Source organism: Phoenix dactylifera, chromosome 8, assembly GCF_009389715.1.
Source record: "Phoenix dactylifera cultivar Barhee BC4 chromosome 8, palm_55x_up_171113_PBpolish2nd_filt_p, whole genome shotgun sequence".
In the NCBI taxonomy this organism is placed as follows: domain Eukaryota; kingdom Viridiplantae; phylum Streptophyta; class Magnoliopsida; order Arecales; family Arecaceae; genus Phoenix; species Phoenix dactylifera.
Window position 1 is genome coordinate 1315557 of NC_052399.1, and position 13285 is coordinate 1328841.

Genomic DNA, 13285 nt, shown 5'->3' on the forward strand with positions numbered 1-13285 from the left:
TTTTTTCGAGTAAGGTTATTATTCAACATGATATCAGAGTTCAGATTATCAAAGCTCACGCATTCAAATTTCTTCCGAGTTGATTAATTATTTAGTTCAGCTAATTGCCATGTTGATGCATTTCAATTTTTTGATAGAACACTTATTTCTTTTCTTCTTTTTTTTCCTAAGATCGTAAGAAGGCAAGAGAAAAGGCTACATTAACATGGATGGAGATTGTGAGAGAGGATACGAAGAAACTTGAAATAACATCATAAATGGTGCTATTTAAAAACACTCACGCATAAGGATCCAAAGAGCCGACCCAAAATAACTGGAAAAAAAAATAAAAATAATTATGATTATGATTAGATTTACAGGATCTACTTTAATTGCTACTGCTGCTGCTATTTTCCCCTTCAATTAAGAGAGGATTATGCATGCAAAATTCCATGCTTGACATGGAATATCAACAAGTTTTTCTTTTTAGCACAGTACTAATGCAAGATGTTGCACGCCTTACATGGAATATGAACAAAAGCTTTTTTTTCTCTAACAAGTGGATTTGTTATATAAACATGAAGGAAAAGTTAGAATTTTGTAAGGTGCGACACAACTTCGTCAGATCATTTCCCACATTAATGGCCAAGAATGTCTTGTTCTAATTTCGAAGCTGTTCATGTAAAGAGGAAGATGATTGGACTTAAGCGTGATCATGGTCGCCGGTTTTGATTATGGTCATCACAGTCAGCTTGTGTAAAGGAAGACATGCCGTTACACCAACTATGCCATGGTAAATAGAAAGTCTGTAAGCTAGACCTTTCCATGGTTTGAATGGAAAGCTTATTGATGATGAGGCAAGGAAACAAGTTAAAAGGTGAGGGACGAAGAGTAGGATAAGCCGTACGGTCTCCTACCATCGAGGCACAGGTGCAGACCTTCTCTGGCCTCAACCGTGCGCACTCACGTAAACCCGGGTACGGGGGCCGGTCATTGCGCGGCCGCACAAAGTCTCGTCAGATCCAAGCAGCCATGGTACAGCAGCTACACCCAACTCATCGGTCTAAAAATAAATGAAAACAACAACAGCAACAATGGCTAGAATATCAGAAGAAAACAATGTCATTTATGTGTTGGGTGATGCAAATGCAGCCAAAGAAGGATGAATTTAGGATCTGTTTGCACTTAGGATCCTCATATATATCAGCATGATGCTTTTCAGATTCCACTCATCAGTGTCCATTCCATATTCAAATTCCAATCATCTCTTATCATCTTACAGTAGACATATTTAACAATCAATGTTCCTCTTGAATCCATAGCACCTTATCCACTATGATTTGTGTTAAAAACAAACCAGACATAAGAACAAAAAAACAAAAAAAAAACACCTTATTTAGCCAATTCTTCATGAAAAAATGAAGAAGATCCCACCACTTGCCTATACAAACCAACCACCTGGTAAAAAGATAATTTAAGAACACCCCAATGATTAGGTTACAAACTCCCAAACGTCCTATATATCATCCAATCCAGAAGAGATTTCTAATCAGAAGGAAGACGACAAGCAACAATTCTGCATGAATCACCTTTGGATGAACCTGCTAATGGCCACCAACAACAGTATGGTCCCAGGATTGCAAATGGTGGTGAGGAAGCAGCCATTCAGCTAGGGGCCCATGTTTTAATGGAAACACATTTACTACAGGGCACAATCACTTTCCAGCTAATCCTGACATTGGCATCTTCAATGTGCAGTGAACCTCTCTGGCCCTCTGCTGTTTCGATGGATATGAAGCACATCTAGAGCAGAAAAAAAATTGATTAGAGATACAAGCTAAGGGTCCCTCTGCACCTCAAAGAGCAGCAGGAACCATACAAAAGCAACCGGACACACAAAATTTAAACCTTGATTCTCCAGACATGCATAGATTCCATAGGAAATATTAGGTAAGGCAGCCGAAAAAGAAGCATAAATCTGGATAAGTTTATGTTTTTTTTTCAAAACTTAAAAACACAGCCTTCTGGCAAGAGATTGACAGGAATATCAATATTTTTCTCCACCAGGAAGCATAATCTAAATTAGGAATGACATAAATAGAAACTATTATTATTCTTGTAAAATATATGATAAATTCAGGTGAAAATTATCCAATCACTCTTAATCATTATATTACATATCATTTGAGTAAGCAAAATTATTGTCAGGATATCTAGGAGAAACCACATATTTTTGTTGGCGTTGAAATATATACTCAAATTCAGATAGAAAAAAAATTTATCTTCCCAAGAGCTAACAACAATACCAGTCGTAATGATTCAAACTATCATTGTCTAAATATGTTTAAACTTGGGGGCTTTCCATGCTGCAGCCAACAGGTCCAGTTCTAGTGTACTCTACCGATGTATCCTTCTTTAGATGCAGAGGACAATAATATCTTCACAAGATTTTGGAGATCTGCATCATGAACCGCTGCATGTACCAATAGATGATCAACAGTATAGATATAATGTTAAACACTCATTTATGGGCATCTCTGCAATGACAACACAACTACTCTCCTCAAGTTCTTTCAGGGCCACCACTTCACCTCCAACAACCATGCCGATCATGATCCTGTATGCAGGACATCGTCATGCAATCATTAATATGAACCTGGGTGGCATATCTAAAAAGTAAAAGTGGATGGGAAAAGGGAACCTGCTACTGAACAAGTTGACATAAGCCTGAAGTATGTTTCCTGAAAGCAAATTATAACATCAACAGGAAGCCCCTTTTACTTGGAGAAATTACATTGAGAAATTATGTAATTACAATGAAAATATTAATTGAGGACAGGTGCATCTCAGAACCTCCGGCTATCCTGCTTGAACCTATTTCTTTTTTTTTTTTTGGTAAAACCCATTTCTTCACTATGACTATATTCAGCAAAAACTTTAAGATAAAATTGTTGAGGCAATCTCTTGATGTCTATCGAATGGCATTTTCAAAAGCAGAAGCTCAAATTCTGAATCCAGTTCTTGATCAAGCTAAACTCTTTTTAATGAACACTGTCAACTTCACCAAGGAATTGACCAAGCAATGTATCATGGGAAACTTTCCCTTGAAAAGTTAAACAGATGTTGGAGTTACAGATGTTACCAACAGGCAATAGGCAAGTTCGAAGGAATTTTCCATCAATCCTAAGATGGTGGTGTATTATGTCTATACCACAAAGGAGTCCATCCAAAAGAGAGCCATTTCAGAACCCAAGATTTTGTAATAAGGTTGAATATAATGCATCCTCCTCTCAAATAGGTCTATTATTGCTGACGACAGCGGTCTCACAAAAAAAATGAGGATCCAACTTTTGGTCAAGACAACATATGTTGATAAAGGAAAACCCCGTCATCCTATTATTGTCACACACATTTAAATGACACAGGTAAGTTCTAAACATGATAGTCGATTGGCAAGGGAGGGATAATTCTCTAAATAGCATATTAAGAAGTCCAATTTCGAAATTGAAAATTAAGAAATCTATTAATAGCTGGAAATCCTCTTGTTAACATCAATGCCTTTATCTTCGTTTGAAAGCATGAAGTTGTGAATATGCTACGCAACGTGGCCCTTACACCCATAAAAGGAGGAAGATTCTTCAGCTTTACAAGAAAGCAGATGTGCAACACAAAAAAGGAAGAAGTTCATATTTGTGAATAATGACCACAATTATTACACTAACACTATTTGAACCTGAAAAGCTGAAGAAAGTGCTCGCAGATCAAGCATCTTGGATCCATATCTAGGTCCAAAAAAGTTTGAAGTGACATATGAAGAGTACGACCCCAAAGACCACATATAGTTTCATGTAGAAGATATGACACCAAAGACTGTGATAGTTCCATGTAGAAGATATTTTTGTTTCATCAGCAGAGTGCAAGTAACATGAAATCAACATAAGTGAAGGCATGCTCACATATCCAGAAGCAAAACAAGTTTCCTAGTTTTGATCTCCTACTAAGGGCCTGCTTGGGTTAAACCTGCGGGAATTTGGGCCTGCTTGGTGAGACTAAGGAATTTGGACTAGCATTTCTCATCTTTGTGTTTGTCCGCTATCATGAAGCATACGCTGATCACCTCTGCCTGTGGACATAACCATAGACCAAACCACCTTAATTGCTGTCTCTTTCTATTCTCTATTTGCTTTGCTAATCCTAGATCTAGATTCTTGTCACAACACTTATCTTGATCTCTCAAGGTCCTCAAATATGATCTTGATATTCTCTAATGGCACATAAGGGGCATTATTAGAGACATTTTAGTTTTCATAAGTGTCAAACCTAATTATTGCATCTAATCCAAGGTTTAGTTTAGGTTTAGATAATAACTACAAACCACCCTGCACTCTTTAGGATCACTGCAATATGACAAGCTTTTCTAAATCAACTAAGACCACAATGTCAAATTCTGGAAAGGGTTAAAACTAAAATAGAAAAGTAGTTGCAATGCATGTAAAAGCATGGTAACTTAAGTAAAAGATTACTTAAGGCATGTAAAGGGTGGCCGCTTGGCCAGCCATGCGGATAGTACCTTGTGGGCTAGAAATGGGGAGCTGCCTCGGGCACACCAAGATATTTTGTTTTCTAATTTTATTGGGTGCATTCGTACTCGTCAGGTATGAATCGCCCACTCTAGCCAAAAAAAAAAAGAGTAAAAGATTACTACATCACCTCTGAGGTTTTATGAAGGCACCAACAATCGAGGTTCTGTTGTCATAAAATTTTGAAAAGAAACATCAAAGTAAATGTTATTTTCGCTAGCATAAAGCTAGTTCATAAGATTAGAAGATAGACATCCAGATGAGCATGTTACCTCACTAGAGGTCGACCAGATATAGATTGTATAGATACATCATACATATATTCTACATGAGCAGGTCACCTCATATATACTTACATTGATACTAACAATCACAATTTTCTAGATAGCCAAAACTACATATATGAGCTTGAAGTCCTAAATCTCTGTCAACTCTTTATTGGAGATGAGTGATGAAAAAGGAAATAATATTCGAATGCATACAGGTTTACAAAAGTAGAGAGTGTCTCCATTCAAATCATCTATAGTGACAAAACAATTATTTCATGTACCACCAGATTGAATGAATCAGATCTTAGTGCTTCGTCCAAACTAATAACACTAGGTTGTGCCTGACCTTGGCTTCAGCCAACCTTATTTATACCATATTTCTTGGAGATTTCTTAGCAATCTTCAGATACACTTAATATTCCAACCTATTCTTCCCTTGAACCTACTGCTAAAATACTCTGTTTATAGTATCCCTTACTTAGAACTGCCACATAAAGTCACAAAATTACAACTAATAATTTATCAAAGCAAATGAAAATAAAACACAAAACAAAATTAATTTTTTGCCAAAATATGTATCCACAATTACATCAGAATAGGCTTAATCAATTGGAATTTGATTTAACATTAAACCATGAGAAATTTCAAACTACGGTTAGAACAGGGTATCTGGATGCATCTTCTTTGTTGGTAATTCATAGTATATTAAAATATGAGGTAAAAAAGGTGTCTCTCCTGAAGCAACAAGTGGCAGGCAAGCATGTGTTACAACCGAGGTCGGCCGTACCGGTACCGGTCGGCATACCAGTGGCGAATCGGACAGGTACGTACCGATTCCGTACTGGTCCGTACCAGTACGGTAGTCATACCAGCCAGTTTTCCAATGAAAAGCTCTAGGTAACGGATCCCACGCTGATCCGGTACCGGTCCCAGCCTGGACCGGTTCGTACCGGCCGGTATGGGCTGGTATGGCATACCCTGGTTACAACTATCGTGCATGACTTATCAACTACATTTCCACCATTCAAGATCATCCCCTGAACAAGCATCATTGCTTTGACTCCATTCTGCAGTTAACTGATGGAACTTCTCTAGTACCAGTGCCTATTCTGATTCAGCTAGGTCATTGCACTGAACAAAAATGGAAAAATTGTAAACAATATGCTAAAAGAATAGTTAAACATAGAAATAGTAAAGAATAGGAAAATTTAGAGCAAATTCAGATGTATATAACATATGATGAACGAAGGTAGTTTACTTGCAAAATTCCAGCTTCAAGCTGAAAGATAAGGCTATCAGTAACATAATTATTTAATTAAAGCAGGATAACAAAATTATAGAAGATATACAATATTATTTAATTAAAGCAGGTTACCAGAGTTTGACTTTGATTCAACATATATAAAAACCAAAATTCCAGCTTCAAGCTGAAGGATAAGGCCATCAATAACAAAATTATAGAAGGCATACAATATTATTTAATTAAAGCTGGTTACCAAAATTTGAATTTGATTCAACAAAGTATGGAAACCAAGTAATTTCTACCTCTTCCAGTTGTAAAGGAAATCTTGGGACAAAGAAACACATAAAGCCAGCCCTGAATAGTCAGGATAAGGATTGATAGTTACGGTTCTGGAATGGAACAAGGAAATAAATCCAGGTTTCAATGATCTTCAGATAATGATTTGAAGATTAACTGACCAAAACATAAAAAATTAGACTCAAATGATATTATTGTAGGAGGAGAGATAAATACAAGAGAATATTTGGAGGTTACTTGTTAAGATGACAACTCGATATGCAGGTTACCTTATAGGAGAAGTACTTTGACATCAGCAGGTCTATATCCTTTGGGTGATTGTTACAAGTCCAAAAATGGCACCATGTTCTTCTGGTTCAGGCGTTACAATGACTACATTGTTGAGATTAGTCATTTACACTAACCTTGTGATTGCTGAATATTTGATGACACCAAAAATGATACACTCCAACATCCAATAGCCAGGAAATGCAGCTAATAATATCATGTCCTGTTTAAGCTCAAGCCTGGAGAAGTTAATAGTTAATGTAAGTAAAATCCCACCCTTCCAATTCATAGAAAAGTTTAATACATATAAGTAGTAAAGTGAATATAAGAGACCCCTCAAATTCACAGGGGATTCATGGAGAAATGAAGCAGTAATTCTTAGTGACCTACGAGATTAATTGGTTGAGAAATTAATGCAGGCCCATGGTCTAAATGCCATTAGCCAGTTATCCAACAGCCATAGCTATTAGCTAGTACACTGAGGTGATGGTAGCAGCCAATCTTATTGATTGGTATGCCATGCACAGGTTCTGAGCATATTGACAATTAAAAAAGAGAATACTCAAGGGACAAGAATAAAGAACATTAGAAAGAAGTTGTGAAAAGTTAAATAAACTTGTCTGAAAACTAGAAAACTTTTTGTACCAGATCATAGCAAGTCTAACATCATTAATTGAAAAATCATATGGCTTTTTTGGAACTGTTATGTCTGTAGAATCATTCTGGATTCTAGAAGAAGCACATACACTTTCTAGATGATGCACATACATTTTCTAAATGAACTTCTTTCTTCTAACTTTTCTTCTTCTCCTGCAACTCTTTTCTATCCTTCTCACCTAATTTGGCTGTTTGTTGTAAAGAGCAAAAAAAATAATAGTAAAAGCACAATGCTAATTCGTTGAAACCAGTTTGTACTTGTTTGTATCAGTCTATATCAGCCCATACATTGGTTCACAGGCTGGTTCTGCAAGTGAAGGCTGGTTCTGCAGGCCAATACTCCAAATAACAATTCACAAGGAATACCAGATCAGAGGCTTATTCAGCTCTCCCAGAGTACCTGCCAGGTACAGGATCACTGGGAAACATTGGACCCTCCGGCACGGACCACTACTAGCCAGTATTTAAATCCGTGATGTAGACTGAAAATCCACTGCATCAGCAGGCAATCCATGATGTTGAGTCAAACTATACTTCATTAGCAAGGAAACAAATATTCACCTTTTTTCTTTTGCTTTGGAATAAATCTTCACCTTTACCAGCCATCTGTTTCCCAGAAAGAACAGAGTCAAACACTTGACTAAACCAAGAATCCTTTTCCCATCTACTTAAAATATTTTTGGTATTTATCGTCAGTTCAAGAAAGAGATACGAGAATTGCATCCTTATATACCCAACCTTCCTAGTCCAACAGATAGATATGCCTCCTATAGTTGCATATACTTTGGCTTCTCACTTGCCTGCTAAATTCTAAGGGTGTTTTATAGTCTTTTTGAACTTTATGCTCCTCCATATTAGTTAATATTAAAAAATCTGAATCTTTTGGGAAGCCTGAAGGTCAATCATGTAATAATTTGCTAAATAAATCCTTCGGGAGCCCGCAGAAAAGCATTTTATAATTTACATGAGAAATAAAAGGAGGATGCTCTGTATATTTAAAATCAGCATTATGAAATTCTCATCAACATATCAGCAGGTTAATGAGTTGAGCGACTCTAAAGCAAGAGATTAGCTTGATTGCATCAACTGATTCTGTGATAAGCAAACCTAAAGCTTTTATTGCCCTAGTTTGAGTGGTTACCAGGTTCTTTCTTGCATCAAGTCTTCAACACATCAATGTACACACGTGCACCCACAAAGGAAGAAAAAGAAAAAGCATCTCTCAACTTGCACTTCCTTCCCAGCCACAAATATGTAGGACATTTACACAAATTAATTACGTGTGCCCTTTTCTATATGCATGAAGGAATTGACTGGGAAAAAACTGACTTATATTACCATAGAGTGATAGGATAACATTAGTAACACACACCTGCAAGTTCTAAATTATTTGTCAACTTCCCAAGGTAATCAATCTATGAAAACAAGGAGACAAAGAATGAAAAGATCATCTCTGTCCACTCTATCTGTGATGTTCGAAGATAAGGCCAAACTGATGCTGGCGAATATAATGCAAGCTCTGTTCTACAAACCATGTTCAAGCAACCTATCCACCAATTTCTAAGCTAACCTAGTTGCAATTAGCCTGCTCAAATCCAGCCAGCCATTGGTTGAAAAGCCCTTTTCATCCTCAGAAAGAACAACACATTACTAAACTTGGGGCACCACAAAACAAAAATTTGATCCCTTGTCCTTAGCTTTCGTAACAAGAATAGTGAGAATAGGGTTTGGAAATTTGGTTATGAACAATCGGAAAAAAAAAAAAAGGCCAACTGAAATATTGGTATTAATTAGGTCCTAGTGCTTCCCTCTTTTGCATCTTTTACAAAGCTCACTAATCCAGCTAATTTGAACAAAATTGTCCAAACACAACTCTGCATACGCTATGGTTTTTTGACATTAATTATTCTCAGTAATTCTCACTCAATGACTAATATTAGTGATAGTATCCAGTCTGAACCACTTGAATCTATATTTGTTCTGAAAATAACATGCACCCAAGCTCGGTCATCCATATCGTGCCCAGCTGCCCAACAAATCATACAAAATCATGCTAAGCGTCAGATTTAGCACTACAAACTTGTTTTGCCACCTTTCTTTGTATATCCACCAATCTTAAACATTGTTTATTTCTCTCGGAAGGCGCTCAAAAACTTTGTACTCTGGGCTACTTACAAAATTATCTACCAGCCACAGCTTTCATAAACACGGTGACCGGCAATCTCACCAGAAACAACAAAAACAATGACATAAATCAAGGATAAAAAGACTCGTCCCGATACCAGCTGACTGCGAGGGATGCTCGGGGGAGGAGGAGACCACCGGTCACGTTCTGTTTACATGCCCGCGGGCGCATCAGGTGTGGGGGCCTCGTAGCGACCCGCCGGCAGTCTTTCATCTCTACTGAGGTCTTTTTAAGTCAGTTGAGGGACTCAGTTCGGAGATTCGACACGGCAGACAGGGGAGTAGTATAGGCTTATGTGGCATATCACATCTGGTTGGACAGAAATGCGAGGATATTTGAGGGCAGAGGTTTTTATCCGAGATCGGTGGTTACTAGAGCTTTTGCACATGCAGTCGAGCTGGTGAGCACTGCAGCTGACTCTTCATCTGGAGATGACAGGAATACCTGGGGCTCCTCTTCTTCCCGCATAGGTATGCGATGATACCACCGGTATCCTGAGAGCCCCCATCCCCTAGTTCTCTCAAGGTGAATTTCGATGGTAGCGTAGCGGAGGGCGGTAGCAGATATGACGTGGGCTTTGTGATCAGAGACCATGACTCCATACTGATTGTGGCCGGAGGCCGGCGCATATTTGATAGATCCATCCATGTGGCGGAGTTGCACGCGGCATGGGAGGGTCTTATATATGCTAGAGTACACTTGGGTGCCCGACGGATTCTTCTAGAGGGTGACTCGACTACAGTGGTGGACTGGATTCACTACCGACAGGCCAGGTTGAACTTGCACCCATTACTCCGAGACTTCCGGAGCATGGGGGAGGAGTTAGAATTACTTCAGGTTTCGCATGTGTTTCGGAAGACGAACATGGCTGCGAACTAGGTTGCCTTCTATGTAGCCCACCATTCTGATTTTGTATTTTGGGGTCCCTCCGATCATATGCCGCAGGCATTAGATCGTGTTTTACTTTGCGATAGTTATGGGCTCTCTCATCGTCGTATGTAGTGAGAAGCCGGTTTACCAAAAGAAGAAAAAAAAGACTCCTAATTTTAAGTTGATTAATGTTGCACTTTCATTTTCCTGAAAGTGAAGGACATAAAAAGGAACCAAACTTTGGAAAGGCTAGCAAGTGTTTGAGTCACCCCCGCACAAAGAGTTAACAAGCCTGTCCTCAACCTATAAAACAGCCCCCAAAATCTGATTTTTATCGTTAAAACAACTCCACAATTGAGCATATAGAAAGAGAGAGTGATCAAGGCCACCCACCAGGGACGAAAGCTAGATAAAGGTAAGGTTGGAGACCGCGCAGACGGCGTCCAGCTCTGCAGCATATCACACTGGCAGCGACGGACGCCACCGCCCCACCCCTTTCACTCAAGTTGGTCAATACCATAACCCAGAACAAGAATCTCAAGAGAGCCACCATCTTGAACTGGAGCCGATCGACGGCGACGTGGTAATGGCGCCCAGGGCTGTTAATTTTATACACAATCAGTAAAATAGAGAGAGAGAGAGAGAGAGAGAGAGAGAGAGAGAGAGACCTGAAATGGGAGGAAGGAGGAGATGGAGAGCGGAGCGCTTCCGGGAGGTCGATCGCCGTTGCCCTCATGGCTCCCCTCCCCCGCCCTCGCACAAAGGGACGCTGGCGCGGCTCTGGAAGGGATTGGGATTACATTTCTTGGAACCCAGAGCAAGCCCATCTCCATTTTACCTGGTTTGACCAAGACCTGTTCTTTTTGTTTCTTTAATTATTTCCCCCCTGCAGTAATAAGGATCAAAGACAAATGTGAGCTAACACAAAAACAAATATTCCTTACTATTACTGCTAATTAAACTACCTAATGGTGAAAAAGGCAAGATAAAATCACCAAAAGATTTTATCGGCAGGTAGCCAGTGCCTCATTGTTTTATACATCATGTAAAGCGGCTTTAAAAGTCAAGATTGAAAAATTTTCAGAAGATGATTATGGTCTTGACCATCATTGATGATCCAAACAAAAATCATTTGTTTAGATGCTTGCAAGATAATCCTATGCTTCCAAGAAGAGTCAATTAATAGCTTAGAATTAAGGCACTTGTGCGTTTGAAATATAATTTTGATATTTCCTATTTACAAATATAATTATTTAAGAGCTCTAAATTAAGAACTAGCCATTTTATGGCTAAAGTATGTTTAACTTGCTAGTTGAATCTTTTGTTTGCACTGACCAAGCAGCTTTAGGCAAAGTATGATGGCCCAAAGTGTTTTGAGGTAATTATATTTTCTATTCATCTATCAAATTTTTAGGCCAAGGGCTGAAATTGCTATTATTAAATAAATATCTTAAATTAAATCTAATTTTTTTGGTGTTCAAGTCATTATGGCGTTACTGTGCAAAAGTAATGCATCCTTGGATTCTAAAATTTTAGTTTTTGTAAAGAGAAAGCTGGCCAAAATTCGTACGAAGATACGACTTCGTTTAGGTTACTACTTTCAAAACCTAGTGATTTTTACCAACTCAAACAGTAAAAATCCTCTATATGAAATTCTTATTTTTTTTTTTTCTAGTTGTTATTATTCTTTTCCTTGTGCGTAATGGAATTTTTGCTCGAATTGATCTTTTAGCTTGAAAAATCACCATTAGCGTCGCTTATGGACTCAACGTACACACCCTTCTATTCATTCCTTAAATTTGATATAGAAAAATATATCCTTCTTTCAAATATGACCATTGTGATAAATTCATGTTATTTTTTTACCTTTTTGCTGTTTGTTGTTAACTTAAGTTGGGACTATATGGTCCATGATCAACTAAATGCCTGAAACTATCCTTGATAATTCATCCAGGAGTATGGTGTGAGGTCAATTCTAAATCTACATCCTTTCAGCTAGCTCTGTAATTTGAATCATGAGAACTTCTCAAATCCGCAGATGTGGCAATGACATTTACCAGTACAGATCTGTATGGCAGAAACGTCTACCAGTAGGATTGGCCTGATGTTGCAAGGCAACATCCATGTCCAATGGTGAATTCAGTGATGGTCAGAAATCAAATAGCTATCACATTCAATTCTGGAACTTGATCCTAACCCAATATCTAATTGAACAGGTCTTCTATATCAGGCTTGACATATCGCATTAGGTTCAAGTCATATTAGCACACTACTTGCCCCCATTTCAGCCCCCAAATGCTGCCCGTCTCCAGACGTCTGGCAATCATCTTCAGCACAAAGTCGCGGGCCTTCGCCGCACCTATTTTCTTTGCATTATTTGTGAGTCCACCATTTGCCCCAAGTAGCTTAAAAAAAAATGTGTTATCCAGACATACCTTATATAATGAATTTCATTTCTTTACTGGATGTAATAATAGTACTATTAGGAGCTACTTTTTCTCTTGCTCAAAGAGACATTAAAAGAAGTTTAGCCTGTTCTACAATGTCTCAATTAGGTTATATTATGTTAGCTCTAAGTATAGGTTCTTATCGAGCGGCTTTATTCCATTTGATCACTCATGCCTATTCTAAAGCTTTATTGTTTTTGGGATTGATTGATACGAGTTGATTTTCTGTTACGATGGATTGATAAAAAAAAATAACCAACCCAATAGCTGCTTCAGCTGCCGCAACAGCTATAACAAAGATTGAGAAAATGTCCGTTCACAACATTGATCACATTCAAACCACAAATATTATGCTGCTACTAAAAGCAATACACAGATCATAAGTACAATCTCGGTTCAACCAAAATTTGAGTGCGAGTTGGTTGCCAGAATCAAGGCCATGATGGAGTTCAAGCCATGGGAATTTTAGGTGTTGTGCATTGTCTTCGCAC

At 38.2% G+C, this 13285-nt stretch overlaps 1 protein-coding gene across 14 annotated transcripts; it reads right to left on the reverse strand.

Annotated features, from left to right (window-relative positions):
• Positions 1 to 1211: 1211 nt before the first annotated feature.
• LOC103718295 lies at positions 1212 to 11187 on the reverse strand. 14 transcript variants are annotated; one of them, XR_005512640.1, is made up of 7 exons: positions 11016 to 11180; positions 6773 to 6874; positions 6374 to 6460; positions 4550 to 4650; positions 2681 to 2720; positions 2286 to 2596; positions 1212 to 1782 (listed from the first exon to the last, which is right to left on the reverse strand). XR_005512640.1 is itself a non-coding variant. In XM_039128587.1 (7 exons), the coding sequence occupies exons 2-7, from the start codon at positions 10803 to 10805 to the stop codon at positions 2473 to 2475; spliced, it is 519 nt and encodes a 172-aa protein (XP_038984515.1). In that variant the 5' UTR covers positions 10806 to 10906; positions 11016 to 11179; the 3' UTR covers positions 1220 to 2472. The 14 variants fall into 14 exon arrangements, 5 of the variants coding, with proteins under 5 accessions (XP_038984515.1, XP_038984514.1, XP_038984513.1 ...); XR_005512645.1 differs by adding an exon at positions 10741 to 10946 and having other exon boundaries at positions 1220 to 2596; positions 6374 to 6524; positions 6638 to 6874; positions 11016 to 11185; XR_005512646.1 differs by adding an exon at positions 10741 to 10946 and having other exon boundaries at positions 1220 to 2596; positions 6638 to 6874; positions 11016 to 11184.
• Between the last annotated feature and the right edge of the window lie 2098 nt (positions 11188 to 13285).